Source organism: Barbatula barbatula (assembly GCF_947034865.1).
Source record: "Barbatula barbatula genome assembly, chromosome: 13".
Classification (NCBI taxonomy): Eukaryota; Metazoa; Chordata; class Actinopteri; order Cypriniformes; family Nemacheilidae; genus Barbatula; species Barbatula barbatula.
Window position 1 is genome coordinate 13285552 of NC_136776.1, and position 16100 is coordinate 13301651.

The 16100-nt window shown below is 38.8% G+C and overlaps 1 protein-coding gene across 1 annotated transcript in view; it reads right to left on the reverse strand.

Moving 5' to 3' along the window:
* Positions 1 to 14332, reverse strand: part of grip2b (glutamate receptor interacting protein 2b) — a gene marked incomplete at its 5' end in the record, with an annotated part of 85160 nt that extends 70828 nt beyond the window's left edge. The window contains one exon of the mRNA XM_079470906.1: positions 14197 to 14332. Coding sequence (XP_079327032.1) covers positions 14197 to 14332 — 136 coding nt within the window. The remainder of the gene's footprint in view (positions 1 to 14196) is intronic.
* Positions 14333 to 16100: the final 1768 nt, after the last annotated feature.

Sequence of the window (16100 nt, forward strand, 5' to 3'; positions counted from 1 at the left end):
GAATATCAAAATTCACGTGCAATTCATATGCATGCATAACAGAAATCAATAACTATCAAGAAAGCTTTAAAATAATAATTTGTATCATCTCATAAGATGTACATTCTTATTGCTGCAGTATAAGTGACATACAATATAATTTTGGTTTGCATGTTGGGATGTTAGGATGAATCAAAAGGTAAAGCAGTAGATATAATTTAATATGATCCAAATTATCCTCAGTGCATGCTTAATGATATGCATTATGCTTATCCAAATGCTTTGAAGTACCACAATTCTTTTGAGAATTCAATGACTAAAAACAAACCTCATTCAGAAAAGGCACAGTTCAGTTCATCAGAATGCATGGTCACACCGCATTACTTCTAACAGAGTGACGCCAAATGAGACGAAGGTGGCCGATCCATTAACATGAGCCTTGCCCATCTGAAATGGACGTTCATTATGGTTGCCAGCCAAAAAAGGCCACATCCATTACCTCAACAGACGCTAAGAATTCCTAAATGCCACATTATCAAGAATCCCGGATCTCCACTGGTCCATTTAAATGCTTCTGAGAGTTAAAATCGTGGTTTATGATGTTTCCCTGGTCAATAAAAAACCCTCAGGCCAGAAACACATTCAACGTAAATGAGAATGGTCAGCTTGTGCGTTGCATGTACATACTTAGGTTGTGCATACTTAATGTGCTTGTTTGCATACTGCTGCCATAATAAACCGCAAGGGAGCAACAGCGTTACCTTTGTTTAAATAAAATATGAAATACCGTATATTATGAAAATACCTTAAATATTAAACCAATAAAAATTGTATATTATCCAGATTTATAGAAGTGACACATGAGCATCAGATGTTCTATGTTTACAATATAAGAGGGCGACTGACTTTTGTGAAAAAAAAATACGCATTGGGTATGTAACCCTGGACCACGTAGGGCAACATTTTTAGTAATAGCCAAAAGTATATTGTATGGGTCAAAATTATAAATTTTTCTTTAATGTAAAAAATAATTAGGATATTCAGTAACGATCATGTACTATGATAATATTTAGTAAATTTCCTACTGTAAATAAATATATATATGCTATTCTGAGGTCTTCATTCGGACAACTTCAAAGGCGATATTAACAGTATTTCGATTTTTTGCACCCCCGGAGTCCATTTTTTTTAATATTGTCCTATCCTAACAACTTTCAAATGATGTAAAAATCTAAATTTCGAAAACATTGACCCTTAAGAAATAAATACAGGGTGACCCATTCCTGAATCTCGCATTTTGGAAGATTAATCTTAAATTCATGTTGGCTATAAAAGCGTGGCTGACTTTATAAGGTTTTACTTTTTTAAATATACTAATACAAATATATTCATATAGATTCATTAAACGTTTTTTTTTCTTTACCTCATCCCCTGCAGGATTTGACAAACAGCACAACTGAACTGAAAACAAGATTAATAACTTCGATTAAATACGCACCATGTAAAATCCTAAAATAATTACTTGACAGAGGTATTTCATAGAAGAGGAACTGTGACATTTTCTTATTTTTGTTGTCATTGTGTCAGGTAATGCATCACTGAACCCACGCAGAACTTCAGAGAAAACTCAGTGGGTTTCACAGAACCAAAATGGCTGCTGTGAAGTTTTTTTTAACAGTGTAGCATTTTCATATCCATTTAATAGCTATGGAGATGATCATAACTTTTTTATCTCAGAATATGAGAAATGCAATTCTCATTACACATACTGCCCTTAGCGGTTTGTTGCCACATGAGATAACTTTAGATTTGACCAAACATGTATCGTAAAACAAATCAGTCGCACTATAGTTTCAATGAAACTCACAATTTGTTTTTGTAACAATATGTCCTAATAGCATGTTGCCACAGTATTTTATAAGATAAGCTGTCACAACGAACATGTCATGACACAACGATTCACTCAGTCGCTTCAAAATGCACATAGGATTATGGTCAACGACCTGTGTCAAATTATTCAAACAATACATCAACAACAAAAAAGTCAAAGTGTTGTCGGTTCGCTGAAATCGAATGTTTTCTTACTAATACTAATACTTACGCAATGAGAGCGGAAGTGACTTAGCTGACTGAGATGTAAGCGGAAGTACGTCATCGCCTGTGCATATACCCCATTGAAACAATCAAACAAAATGCATGCAAATGCATTGGCCGACCAATAAATATAAAATGACATTCAATATTCACATATAAAGCATGTATGCAATTGCCCCTTTTGACTCATGATTTGACATTTAGGGAGAAATGGCATTGTCCTAAAATCTAAATATTCTCATTCAAAACAGGGTTTCAATCCAACATACTGAATGTTATAAGAATATATAATAATAGTATATACAGTCACAATATTATAGTTTCTGAGATGAAGCCCTTGTGGTATCTCCCACTAGTCTCCTACCAATTATTTAAATGATTACTTAATAACTTGGCGACGAGTTATTTCATAGAGAAAAAAATTATATTTCATCATGAACTGTGTCAGGTATTGCATCACATTTATATTCGTTCACTAATGCTGTGCTTGCCAGGTAAAAAACGTGTTTCATTTCCCGGTTTCCCATGCTGGAGCTTTTTCATTATACTTGACAGCTTTGCATCCCCAATAGAAAGATTCACATGAATTTCATGAAAAAAACTTTTTTTTTAAAGAATATACTTCTCAACTTTTCTATTAGGTACCACTGCATTCAAGTTTCTACAGTCTGCAGCAGAACCGATTCCCCTCAAAATGGAAAGATCTGGGCTTTTTCTTCGTCTTCTCAAAGAAAATGCAGCTTTATTTTGATCTCTGGGCTTGCTGTGTGATTTACTCGTAAACTCTGATTGAAATGCATGCTTGCCGCCCACCCCAGAAAAAAAACAGACCAAAAACTAGGCCGTTTCAAGAATAGCATCCTATTCTGTGCCATCTAATACAGTTGCCAAACAGAGAATGAATACAGCATTAATAAAAAAACATGCACGCTTCTCTGATGCATCCATCTTTCTCTCCATAACTCCTTCCTTTCCATTTCCCTCTTTGTATTGCAAATCTAACCTATTTTGCAAATCTTTTAAATTTTGTAATCTTGTTTTACAAAGTAACATAAAACAGTAGTTTAATGTACTGAAACAGTTCTGAAACTAGATGCTGCATCATTCTGGTAATGAGGATGTCCATTTGGGCCACGTCGCAGCAGTCGGCGCACAGCAGTAGGTTCAGCACTGTGCTGCAATACTCTGTCACATTGCTGAGGCTATCGGCTGTCACATTTAATAGAGAAAGTCTGTTTGATAATGACACAGCAGAGCTGAGACGGGTGTCAGGAATGCCCTGGAAGGCACCCTGATATCGATCTCTGGTTGGCTGAGGCTCGTCTTGGGGGAAGTTAGGTAATGTAGAAGTTTATTTTCAGTTCGGTCACTGTGAATTACTAGTTCGGAGAAGTGATATGGGGAAAAACACTATCAGGAAGAAATAACAGATACATATACATGTAAAAATGAAGAGTTTGTTTGCAAAAACAGATAACTGCTTTCTTAAGGAGTTGCGCTTCCTTTGTGTTATCAGGTTTTTATTGTGTTTTACTGTGTTTTTACTTCTTTGACTTTCTATATATTTTTTAAAACAACCCAACTGCAGTTTGATTGAAATTTCTTGGAAGTCACAATAGAAAACAAGATTTTTGACATTTTTGATAAAAATAAGTTGACTGTCTCCTTTTCCAGATTTGCAACGGTAAACTTACTGTATAAAAATAATTTATAATTTGAGCTGTCGGGTAAAAATATGTGGAATTCACTCTAAGTCTGATCCATATGTTCAGCTTTATTAGTTATCAATTACATACACAGATGTTTTAACTACAAATTAAAATGTTAATTAATTATTATTATTTTATTTTATTTATTTAAAAAAAAGTGAAATAAGGTCAGGGGTTCTCACATTTTTTTGACTCGCATTGTATTCTACAACATTTGAAAGTCCGCCACCCAGTCACAAAAACCTTTATTCAGACCTTTATTCATTTTAAAATGGATAAATATTAAGACATTTCTTGTTTTTAGTACTTCAGTTCTCATTTAGTCTCATTTTAAAATGTTGTCATCTTGAAGCCCCCTTGGAAGTCAGCTGGGACCCCCTTGTAAGGCCCCCCTGTTGAGAACCACTGTTTAGATATTCCGATTTTGTGAAAATTTTGTTGTGATTAAATTATTTCAAATATCACCATTGCATCGGCCATCAGAAACCACACTCTATACATACTGTTACCACAATGTTCACATTATTCACTTGTCAACTCTCCCTTTCATTCATGCAGATTCAAACAAGCAGCGCACATTGGGACCCCACCCTAAATAACCTTGAGGTTCTTCTCAAATCCAGACCTGACCAAAGCTGAGATGATAGAGCTGAATAAAGAAGGACGCAGCAACTTGACTCGTCTTCATTACAACATTACAGTCAATACTGCTTTGTAAAAATTAAAATTTTAAGAAGCGCTAAATAAATAATGTTGACTCCAAGAGGAGGGTTCTCCTCTTGGAGCAGGGAGGTGTACAATCTTGGGGAAACGGCAGCTGTACAAGACTTCAAGCTCCACGCTGGAGGAGTCAGATGGGGAGTCCCACGGCTGACGGCGGAGTCGGAACTCTGGGAACAGGGGTGGGCAGAGCAGAGCTCCCAGAGTAGCAACAGCCACCATGGAACATAAAAGGATTGAAGAGACTCTGGAGTCCTCCCTCCTGATCTGGCTGAGGTCATCTACCTGTCCCTGGAATGATCTGTTTCCCTGGAGGCGGAGGATCCTTGAGACCCGCGACGAACTAGGCGTTTAGGAAACGGACCCTTGCACGTCTGGATCCTCTCATAGGTTGACCACGACCAATGCTGGTGGTCAGGGTGAAGGTCTGCCTGCTGGGTTCATGTTCAGGCGTTGCAATCTGTCACCAATCTCCGGTTAGAACCCAGGTTCAGACAGCCAAAAAGTATTTTATTAAAAGAAACACCCACGATGGGGCAAACCTGAACAAAAGCAAGAATAAACATTAAACGTGCCACCTGGGGTAAAACGAGAACCTAAAACCACACAGGGAATACATCCAAAACAAGGCAAGGCAGGAACAAGGGCAAGCCGTGGGAACTAAGACATCAGTGAAACAATGAACAATACATAAGAATTGCAACGCATGGGACAGATAACACGAGGGCCTTAAGTGGGGAAACTAATGAGGGGAAATGACTCAGGACTCGAGAGGGGAATAATACACTAATTGGATGAGAATAGCGGAGAACAAGGGGGCGGGGCTTAAAGACGTGACCGGAGGACACAGGGTACAATGTCAAAACAAAGGGCAAGTGTCTCCTCACATAACATAACAAACACAATGACGTGGTACTGCCACAACACTGTCCGCAGAACCAGGAGACTACTGACAGGAAGGACAGGATCATGATACGCTACAAAGACTGTCGAGTGGTGATCAACTGTGAATTCCACATCAGTACGTGCCTGGCAAAAGGTCGCTCAAGACTACGTTTCTGAATCACAAGACAAATGGAAAACCTGGGTCTGCTGGGGATTTTACATAAGTTCGTCATTTGGTAGCACAAGCTCTATCTATCTCATCACTTAACACGCAGCCTGCTTATGTGATCCCATTTCTTCTTCCTCCTACAAGCGATGCTCCCTGAGCTCTGATCAGACCTCGAGCTCTGACGCAACACCACGCAAGAGCAATTCAACGCAAATCTGTTGCTTCTCTCCAGCTTACCATCAGCCCTCTGGAAATCTGAGAATTATTGATACGCTCTGAACTACCGTCATTCACAATTACATACGATGACTCTAGAAGATTAAACAAACAATAGGATGGGAGAAGAGATGAGAAGAACAAGCAAAGTCTTAACCACCCCCACTCTGACGACACATTACTAACCATTAAAACCTTTGCTGACAAATGTCAAACATCGACGTCAAAGATAAGTAAGTGCTGAATGGCTCTTATTGGGATGAATCATTGGGTTTTTTTATCCCTTCTGGCTATTCAACTCCATAAAAATGTCTCGCAGGATTCTGGGACTGCAAAAAAGCAAATGGAAATTTGATTGCTGGCACTTTATTGAAAGTGAAGGCTGAAAGGTAGACCGCAGAGAATTCAAAGAATTTGAGCAGAATGTATGTCCAAAACAGCAGCAATATTGTTGATTTTCATTGTAAGAATGAAGATGTTTGAGGCACACGGCTGTCAAAGCAGACTTCAGCGTGAAGCATGAAAGCTTTGAACAATATTGATATCAAAACGTCTTATAAAAGCATCCCGGAGATTACAAAATGTTGACACAACTAGTTGAAGAAGCATAAAGAAAGTGTTCAGATGCATTTTAGAGTAGGGTTCTCAGACTTTTTGACACAATAATATCCATCCAATCACAGCCAGACGTTACAGCTTGTTTTAGACCAGCGAGTCCGGTCAGAAATTAGGACAGGTGTGGAAATATGAACACACCATGCACCGAGGTCAACAATCACTGTGAGAAAACTAAAAAGTGAGAAAGTAAAAAATCTGCATCTGTAGAGCTTTATCGAGGGCTCCTCACAGGAAGGAAGCACAGGACTGAGCTTTCTTAGCCAAAATTCAAAGTGCAGCACAACTCCAGCGCTGCCCACACAAACCTCAAAAAAACAGTGAACGTGCCTGCAGCGTACGGTGGCGTTAACATCATGCTGTGAGCCTTTTCATCAGTGGGAACTGGACAAAACTTCCTGTAGGGCATGGGTCTCAAACTCAGTTCCTGGAGGGCCACAGCTCTGCACAGTTTAGCTCCAACCCTAATCAAACACACCTGATTCAGCTAATCAACATCTTCAGGATTACAAGAAACTTCCAAGCAGGTGTGGTTTAGAGCTGGTTGGAGCTAAACTGTGCAGAGCTGTGGCCCTCCAGGAACCGAGTTTGAGACCCATGCTGTAGGGAAACACTGAAAGGGAATTGGAACAAATTCATCTCAAATTGAAACACAAAGCAACACTGCCAGTCCTATAATGGCCCAGCTAATGTGGGGCACAAACATCACCCAACCAAGAAAAAAATCGTAAAGAATTTATAAAACACAATATACATTTTTCGATGAAAACTACCACAATATTAGATTTTCACTAATTTCACAATTATCATTTTATCGCGATGTATCTATTGTGTTAATATATGATACAATCAGTCAAGTTTTTTATTATTATTACTTTTTGGCCAATTATTTTTATATCATGATAACCCTATCACTGTTGTTGTCAATACCTGTATATTGCGACACCCCTAAAAACACCATTAATCTAAACAAAGACAGAAATAAAACCGTCATTTACGATATTAAAGCCACAACGATATCAATGACATCAATCTTTTTGTATCTGTACATTTCGCAGGCAACATATAATAACCGCAGACTTGGAGAGGGTCCGCTCCAGTTCTGCTTTAATCAAACTTATAATATCCCTTCAGAGATGTTACTGTCGGATATAAAGGGGGTGATCTCTAGATTTAAAGCTCTTATCTATTATATTACAGCGGAAGTGCCTAGGACGAACAAGGTCATGCAGTCGCTCTCAGAATAAAACGCACACTGATGAGTCAATCGAAACACCCTTCAACCTTTCACACCCTAAAAGAAGTAATTAAGCTAAACAGATACGCAACAAGCCACTTCATGTGATTTTGAGATTTTTCGCATCGCCCTTATATGCAATACTGTGTGATTGTGTTTGAATATTTGTGCCCCTTCATGAAGAGATGACAGGGGGATTTTATTTTAGCAGGATCCAGAAATCCTGCCAACACCGTCTCGCACCTCCTGCGACTCGCAGTTATCGCTCAGGGAACGAGCTGTGAGTGTAGAGACGTGACTGTCCTGTGATAAACCGACAAACTTTGAAGTTCAGCAAATGTGCCAATTTTTAACCAAAAAGAGTTCTCATAACAAGTCTTATGTTTTCCTTTGAAATTATTTAAACCACTAATGTACAAAGTGAGGAAAATCAAGGCGAAATAAGAACTGACATTTTGTTTTTAGTGAGATTCAATAATGTGCGTCCAAATTTCCTAAAATTAAACATTTTGCCTCATACTATAGTTACTCACGTACATCATCATATGAAATGGCTGAACTAAGTACCGTGACCAACAGCATTAACAATATTAACTTAAGAGGACACAAAAGCCATTTCTCATGTTTAAGCTCAAGCAGGTTTCCCAAACATTTCCCAGTTTTTCATTGGAGAAACAAGAGAGTTTGCAACCATTTAGCTCTTTCACCAAAGATTAGTCCCATCCCTAGTTTCACGCTATTGGCTGAAGCAATGCAGCTGTGTCTCTGGTTGCGATATTTAAAAAAAATGTGTTTTATGCATTTGAAAAAGGTGGCAAATTTATGTTTGTTAAACAACACTGATTTTTATATGGAAAACTTTCAGATATTGATTAAAATGATCATATTTAGTTAGTGTGAGCAAAATATTCATTCTTTTTTTCCAAGACATTAAAGTTAAGCACAACACTAACCACGAAACTTAAATATAACTAACTCTTCTAAATCTCCAAGATAAGTTAACATAGGGATAGTTCACCCAAACATAAAATTAGTCAACTTCGAGTTTTTCCAAATCTGCATAAATGTCTTTGTTCTGTTGAACACAGAGAAAGATATTTAGAAGATGCTTATACAGACAGATCTTGAACCCCATTGACTACAATAGTAGGAACAATTCCTTTTGTTTGTTCTGTTGAACACAAAGAAGATATTTCGAAGAATGTAGTACAACAAACAGTTCTGTGACACAAATTATTTCGAATGTGGTAGTCAATGGGGTCCGAAAACAGCATTCGTCCAAATATCTTTCTCTGCGTTTAACCAAACAAAGAAATTTATTCAGGTTTGGAACAACTAGAGAGTGAGTAATTCATGACAGAATTAAAATTTTTGGGTGATCTATCCCTTTAAACAAGTCTTCTTTGTCTAAAAACATAAAATAACACCTAATTGAAAAAATACACTCGTAATTGCTCAAGCTATGCATGTTTGGACCTGAAAATCCTCTGCTACATTTCAACTGTTACATTTAACACAAATCCTTGACAAATGAGTGATATTGTCCAATAAAAGCAAACAATTTGGTTTTATGTTGCTCAAATTATTTCAAAATGTCCGCTCCCATACCACTGTATGTAAAATAAAACACCATTTACTGTATTAGAGTATAAACCAGAGTCTCATGTGGTGGTATGAGTTTATAAAAAATACATATTTTAAACATTTCAAATAGAAACCTCTCCTTACATAAAGTTTGAGCATTTAGGGATGACCCTGATTCTAAGGTCGACACGGTTAGAGCCGCGGCACCAATCTTGTCCACTAAACTTTGCCCCGGACAAATCACCGTACAGCTTCCAAAAAAAGTTTCCATTTCATGGCCAAGCAATGTGAAGAGTGCCAGGGGCGTGAAGAATTCTGCAGACCATAAATATTCAAGCTGAACTTAATGAAATACGGTAAGCATTTCATCACCGTACTTTTGTAGATTACATCTAGTCGCTGATCCATTCACTGAAAATGTGTGAAATGCAGACCTCGAGGCCACACATCTAGAAAACAACTGTTGAAATGAGCGAATCAAAGCAGGAGAGAAGAGATGATGCGCTCTGACCTAATTTCGCTTCACACAAGCTGGCTATGACTGGTTAGGATAGAATTAAGTCAAGTGCTTGCAAATGAAGCCATGTTCGCGGCTGGTACCAGATGACACATGGCTGCCATATTTATTCACCGTTTCTGGACACGTTTTGAGCTTTTTGAGCTTAGAGAACCGTGAGCAAGCAAAATTCTCAAGATGTGTCTTCATACCATGCTTCACAAAACAACAATTCTGTCATTCAATTCAATTTTATTTATAAAGCGCTTTTCACAATTTGCATTGTTCCAAAGCAGCTTTACAAGGGAAAATATGAAAAACACCAAAAAGTTAAAACACAGTATATGTCATCACTTATTCACCCTCATTTCATTCAAAACCTTTATATGACTTCTGAGAATACCAATAGACGTCAATGAGGGTCAATGTTGCTTGCTTTTGAACATTCTTTAAAATATCTTCTTTTGTGTTCCGTAAAATAAATAAAATGACATGACGAGAATAAAAGATGAAAGAATTTTGGTTGAACTTTCCCTAGTCTTTACAGCTAAAAAAAGAGCAACTTCTGACTGACTTGACCACAAATCTATTCAGAGTGCTCCACGGGGATGAATTTCAAAGTGAAAGATCTTACCTCACCCTAAATCTGATCAAACCCTTCTCACCTGTGACACAAATCAATTTTAGTGCAGAGCCATGTAAAAGAGGATTACTTATTTTCTCTGGTTCCAATTTCCAGCCAGCATTCATCATTTCATATTTGCAATGAAATCAAATTCGTTCGGCTTTCGTCCCACAATCTGTCAGACGCCTTCGCCCATCCTATGATGCATCAGGAACCTGCTGGTTCCTTCTCTATACTTCTTTATTTTTTAAAGCAGAAAGTGAACGTTCACCGTTAGATAAATAAGATGACATATCTGAAAGGATGAGAAACAGCAGGCGACAGAAGGAATCTGCAGCAGATAGCTGTTGTTTTCTCTGTTGCCTTGCATTCATAAAACATTCAGCATCCGTCGCAGGGTTTATTACAATTGTAAGTTTTTGTGACTTGTGATATAAAAAACACAGTTATGCCCATCAACTTTCAGAGAACTAGACCGGAGTGCAACAGACTTAACAGTTCTCAATGTGAGAACTTCAAGGGTTGGTGTCATAGCGGTCTTCAGTGTCCCGAGAGACTCTGGGCTCATATTGTTTTCCTCACTGCTTGAATTCACAAAACTGTTGACCTGAAGAACAAAAGAAATGTACGGGAAAAGGATTCAAAGGCACACCGCCTGTATATTGAATGTACAAAACCGTGTTTTTAGTGAAAAAAATTCTAAAATTGTACTGTATCCTTACCGACTTCGTAAAATAGTTAATAGCAGCTACACTATATACGTTAACTATAAGCAATATATCAAATAACATACACGCACTGACACGCACACCGACCCACACACTCACACACACACAGAGAGAGAGAAGATAAAAGAAACACAGGTAATATATTATGCAGACTATCATTTCTTATATGGGGTTATAATAATTCATGCAAAATTTAACATTTAAAAATAGTAGAAAATTCTAAAGCTGATGTCAGCAGCCCTCCGCCTTAAAAGTAGGGTTTCGTACAGGATATACAGTATTATTGGCCATATAAGTATCGGCCGGTAAATTGTCACTTTTAGTGTTATGTTGAACTAAATGTTACCTTGTTTTAAAATAAAAGAAGTTGCAGGCTCAGAAAAATACAGTATATATTGGTTATCAACAATAAAGCATTAACAGTTATTGCTAATGGCCAAAGGTGACGTATAGGTACATTATTCATGCACATTTTGAAACCCAAGTATTTTTGAAGTCAAGAATGCACATGCCAATACAGAAATCTTCTTCAGAATTACTCACTAGTGACATCGAGTCCCGTTCTCCCCATTTGTGAGTCAATTTCATTAACTTCAGTGACATGTTTCTAGCATATACCAAAATCAAAATTACTGGAAAAAAACACAGCAGGTGCAGTGTTTCCCCTACCAAGGTCAAGATCATTTTATTTTCGATATAGCGCCAGATCACAAGAAAAGTCTCTGTGTGTGCACGCACATACACAGGTAAGCACACTTCCACCAGCGGACCGAGAGCGCGTGTCAGAAATTATGTCGCGTCCCCCCCAAAGCCGTAAACCTGAGCTGAGGTCTTTCTGCTTTAGAGACTTGTGTTTCTGTGAGGTTAAAGGAACAGTTCCCAGGTGCACTCGAAGTGTGCTGAAGACTGGATAGATGGGGTATGTTTAGTGTCCTGCTAAGCGGATCGTTCTTTCTGTTCTTTCATGTCATGCTGACTCCATCCAAGTTACAAGAAACCGACTGACTCCGGCTACCATATATAGACCTCGCTTTGCTGGAAGACAATCTATTTTAACACAGTTTATTTAAATCGCCTCTGACTGGTATGCTTGTGTTGTGCCAAAGTAGGAACCAAACGATGACTGTCAGTTTGGTGGCATGGAGATCCCGAGATAATAGCATCAAATGGAACCTGAACTTAGGTTGAAATGTGTTTGATGACCGATCCTGTCGCTTCAGTGTAATTTAGCTATTTCAGGACATTGTGTTTCATCAAGAGTACTACAGTGATGCCTAATTATACAGTGTTGCTGGTAATTACGGAGTGTCATAAGAATGCAGGGCGACCCCTCTTGAGTACAAACGCAAGAAGCTTCATTAAAGAGAGACTGGCCTCTTGCTAATACATCTGCGAATACATCCTACCTAGTTTTAAATAATATATCAGATGTAAATCGATGTAATCTACTTGGAGAGATTGAGAGATGAAATATTTAAGATGTGACTGAGACGTATTGACTGTCATGGATATAGTTGAGGCTGGCGCATTTGTAATGACTAGAACTGAAATATTATTGAATACAATTGTGAGTGATGCTTGCCCATGCAGATGATATGTGTGTTGCTATGTGCGGTCACGAGCGACCATTGGTGATCAGATGGGGCGTGCCCAGTGACGCAAGGAAGTTGAGAAACATTTAACTTTATGCAAATGTAGAGTGACTTTTGTGAACGACAGCCAATAGGAGAGAAGATAAGTGGTCAGTTGATCCCCTCTGAGATCCTGCAGTGACGGAAACCAGTATTGGGAAAGTCCACTAGCAACACAATCTGCAACCCCTAGCAACATGCAACGACAAAGTCGTTGGTAATGTGAACACTGCGTTGGTCTTCTATTGCCCTGCTCTCTGGTTGCTAGGGTGTTCTGAGTGGTTGCTAAGCCCAGATTTTAGTCTCTAAAATATTTGGTCTTGGGTCCCCCCATCTATGCGTTCCAAGTCAAATTTGGGATGAAACTGGACCAGAAGCTCAAATTATAAATTGCTACAAAAAGCTTGGCATTATGCTTAGCGGACAGTTTTGAGGACCGATGTTTTATGCATGTTCCAAAAAAATGTATAGATTGCAGTTTAAAAGGAATGTTGCCGTACATTGTGTACATTCAGGTACCTGACATTGTGTAAAGAGCTGATTCAGAAGCCTGAATGAGATCGGTGCAACTTTGCTGTACAGCTCCAGTAAAGTATGACAGATAGGGTAGTCCATTTTCCACAAGCTCGGCCTGCAAGCTAAGGAAATGCCCCATGTGTATTGCATTCAACAACAATTTTATGACTGTGTTTGAGCATTATGTAATATCAGCAGTCAATTAAAATCTGTAAATATTTAGTCATCAGCAACTAAACAACTAAAACAATCTCTCATCTAGAGAACTGTGCTAGCGACACCAGTTCAGAGCTTTGATTTTCAAGGATCACATAAAAACTATAACTCGAATGCTCTGTAAGTTAGTTTTCCGATAAACATATAAGCCAAATATGTGTGAATATACATACAACCACTTTTTTAAGTCATATCTCATTCTACTGCCTATCGGCACAGATAGAAACTAAACTTTAAAGTGAGAGAAACATAAGTCTTATCTAATAATAATGTGCTGGTAAATGACCGCTGGGTCCTGTGTTAATAGAGTCATTACTTAATGCTGTCATAAACCGACCGAGCGCTCAAACAATATTTGTAAAGCATCACTGATCTTCGAAGACTGAAAACAAAACCACGTTTAAAAAAAGTGCCCAGTTGACATAATAAATAACGGCGAGAATTAAAAACGCACCTCACCGGAAAAATCCATTCCATCAAATATTAAAACCGCAAATGGAAAATCAATTAAGTAGAAACAACGTTCGGAAAGAGAAACATCCCCTGCAATAAATTCACAAGTGTCAACGTTAATTCAGTCCCTTTCCCCTCTGAAGATAATAACTGACACGGCAGAAAGAAAAGCTTTAGTTTTACCCCTCCGTGTAAGCCACAGACCACCACGGGTCAAAGTTATTATTGAACCCACAAAGCCGTAATGAAAAAGGGATTAGAGGGGGTGGAGGGAGAGGAGGCGAGGGAGCGTGGAGAGAAAGTTTTGCCGGGGGTGGTCTTACCGCTGATGCACAGGCTGAGAGAGCACAGACTCTCTTCGCAGGTCTCCGGACTCTCCGCCTCCCAGTGTGCCGCTCGCTCCCTTTTCCTGGGGGACATCTGCCTCACGATGTTCAGCACGCGGGTGACCCTGTCCATCCTTCGAGAACTAATGTCCTACGTTCCCACCTCGCCGTGTCACATCAGACGCGCTGAACCTTCCGTAAGCGAGTGTCTACGACTGCTTGTGTTTGCAGAACGCGCTCTTTTGCAGTGAGCCGAGAGATGTGAAGGAAAGGGGGGTAATAAATAGAAATATATGCCAGTTTTCCTCTCGCGCAACATGGAGCGAGTTGATCTTTTTTTTACCACCCTCCCTCTGTTCGGCATGCTCTCTCTATAGCTCTCTCTCCCCAGCTTTCATCTTCATCATGAGGGTCTTTTTTAATTAGCTAAATACCTTGTTTAAACTGGGATGGGGAGGAAGGGTTGACCTCACGGCTGTTGGTTGGACGTTTCAAAGCAAGGTTATTTGTTAGGCTTGAAAGCCTGTCTGGGTTAAAAAGAACGTCTTTAAGGGCATTTATAACAGCTTGAAAGCACACAAGTGAATTTCACAAAAGCCATTTTTATAGGCATGTTATCTCACGTGTACCATTAAACCGTATTTATTGTTTTGGGTTGGCAAGTAAATACCGTATTCGCTTCCTCAATAGAAAAAGAGATTTCCCTCAAATGTTGTTAACTGGACCCCTTTCACTTGCATTGGATTTGTGTCCATACAATAGAAGTGAATGGGTTCCAGTTCTGTTCCCGACTTTCTTCACAATATCTTCTTTTGTGTTCTGCGGAAGAAAGAAAGTCATAAAGGTTTTTAAATGACAAGAGGATGAATAAATGATGACAGAATTTTCATTTTGGGGTGAACTATCACTTTAAATCGCCTTTTCCAAATCAAAGATTAAACCTGACATCAACTGTAGCATAGAAAATTGCACTAAAAACCCTATTATTTAGGTCGCTTCAGCTACTGCGCACATTCATGGGTTGGCAAGCGCCTCAAAATGGCCGCTCTATAGAGGAAGTCCAGCCTTCTTTAAAAAGAGCCAATTGTTACTCCAATGGGGATTGATGATTCTCTGGGGTGGGTCTATATAGACGGTTTCAAAGTGACAACATGTGCGCATTCCTGGACTGCCCTTGACCCTTCGGTATGCATTCGCAAACAATATAGTGCCTGTCGATTATTTCTGATAACAAGCAAAAGAAACCGACAGGGACAGTTACTGCCTTTTCCCATTCAAGCAGAAAGGACGGTGGTCTTACTATTACTGAAATAGCTCTCTGGAGGCATTGCAAACATGTCTGCCGAGTAGTATGACTTCCCTACAAGGACTTCGGTTTGGTTTATGGCTCAGAATTCTTTTTTGAGCATGTTTTGAGATCACTACAGGAATATGAATTTGAAAAAATTTAAGCTAACAAAAAATACATTCTCGACTCAGAACTATCTCATTGGTCAACTGTTGTGAATCTTACTGAGCATCTTTAAAAAAAGAATGAGTTCTTGAATGACAACAAAAAGGTGTTGCAAGACATTCATCGGGTGTTCGTGTACATACAAATGTATGCATTGGGCAGACTTTTATCCGAAGTGACTTACAGTATATTGAAGGTCTTTTTTCTATTGAGCTATAGGATAGAGGATGAAAGAGCCTTGCATTGTATCAACAAATTTACCCAAAATTTTCGCAACGCAAGATCGCTGTTTGGAGGCAGTCTAACAAAAAACACAATAAATTGTTTGTTTCCCAATGTCGCCTCTTCTAGTTCCCTTTTAATTTAAGCCAGTTTGGAGAGAAATACAGCTCTCAAAGAACCGCCACAACACAAGTTTCTTAACACGGCTGTACGCTCGGCATCCCTC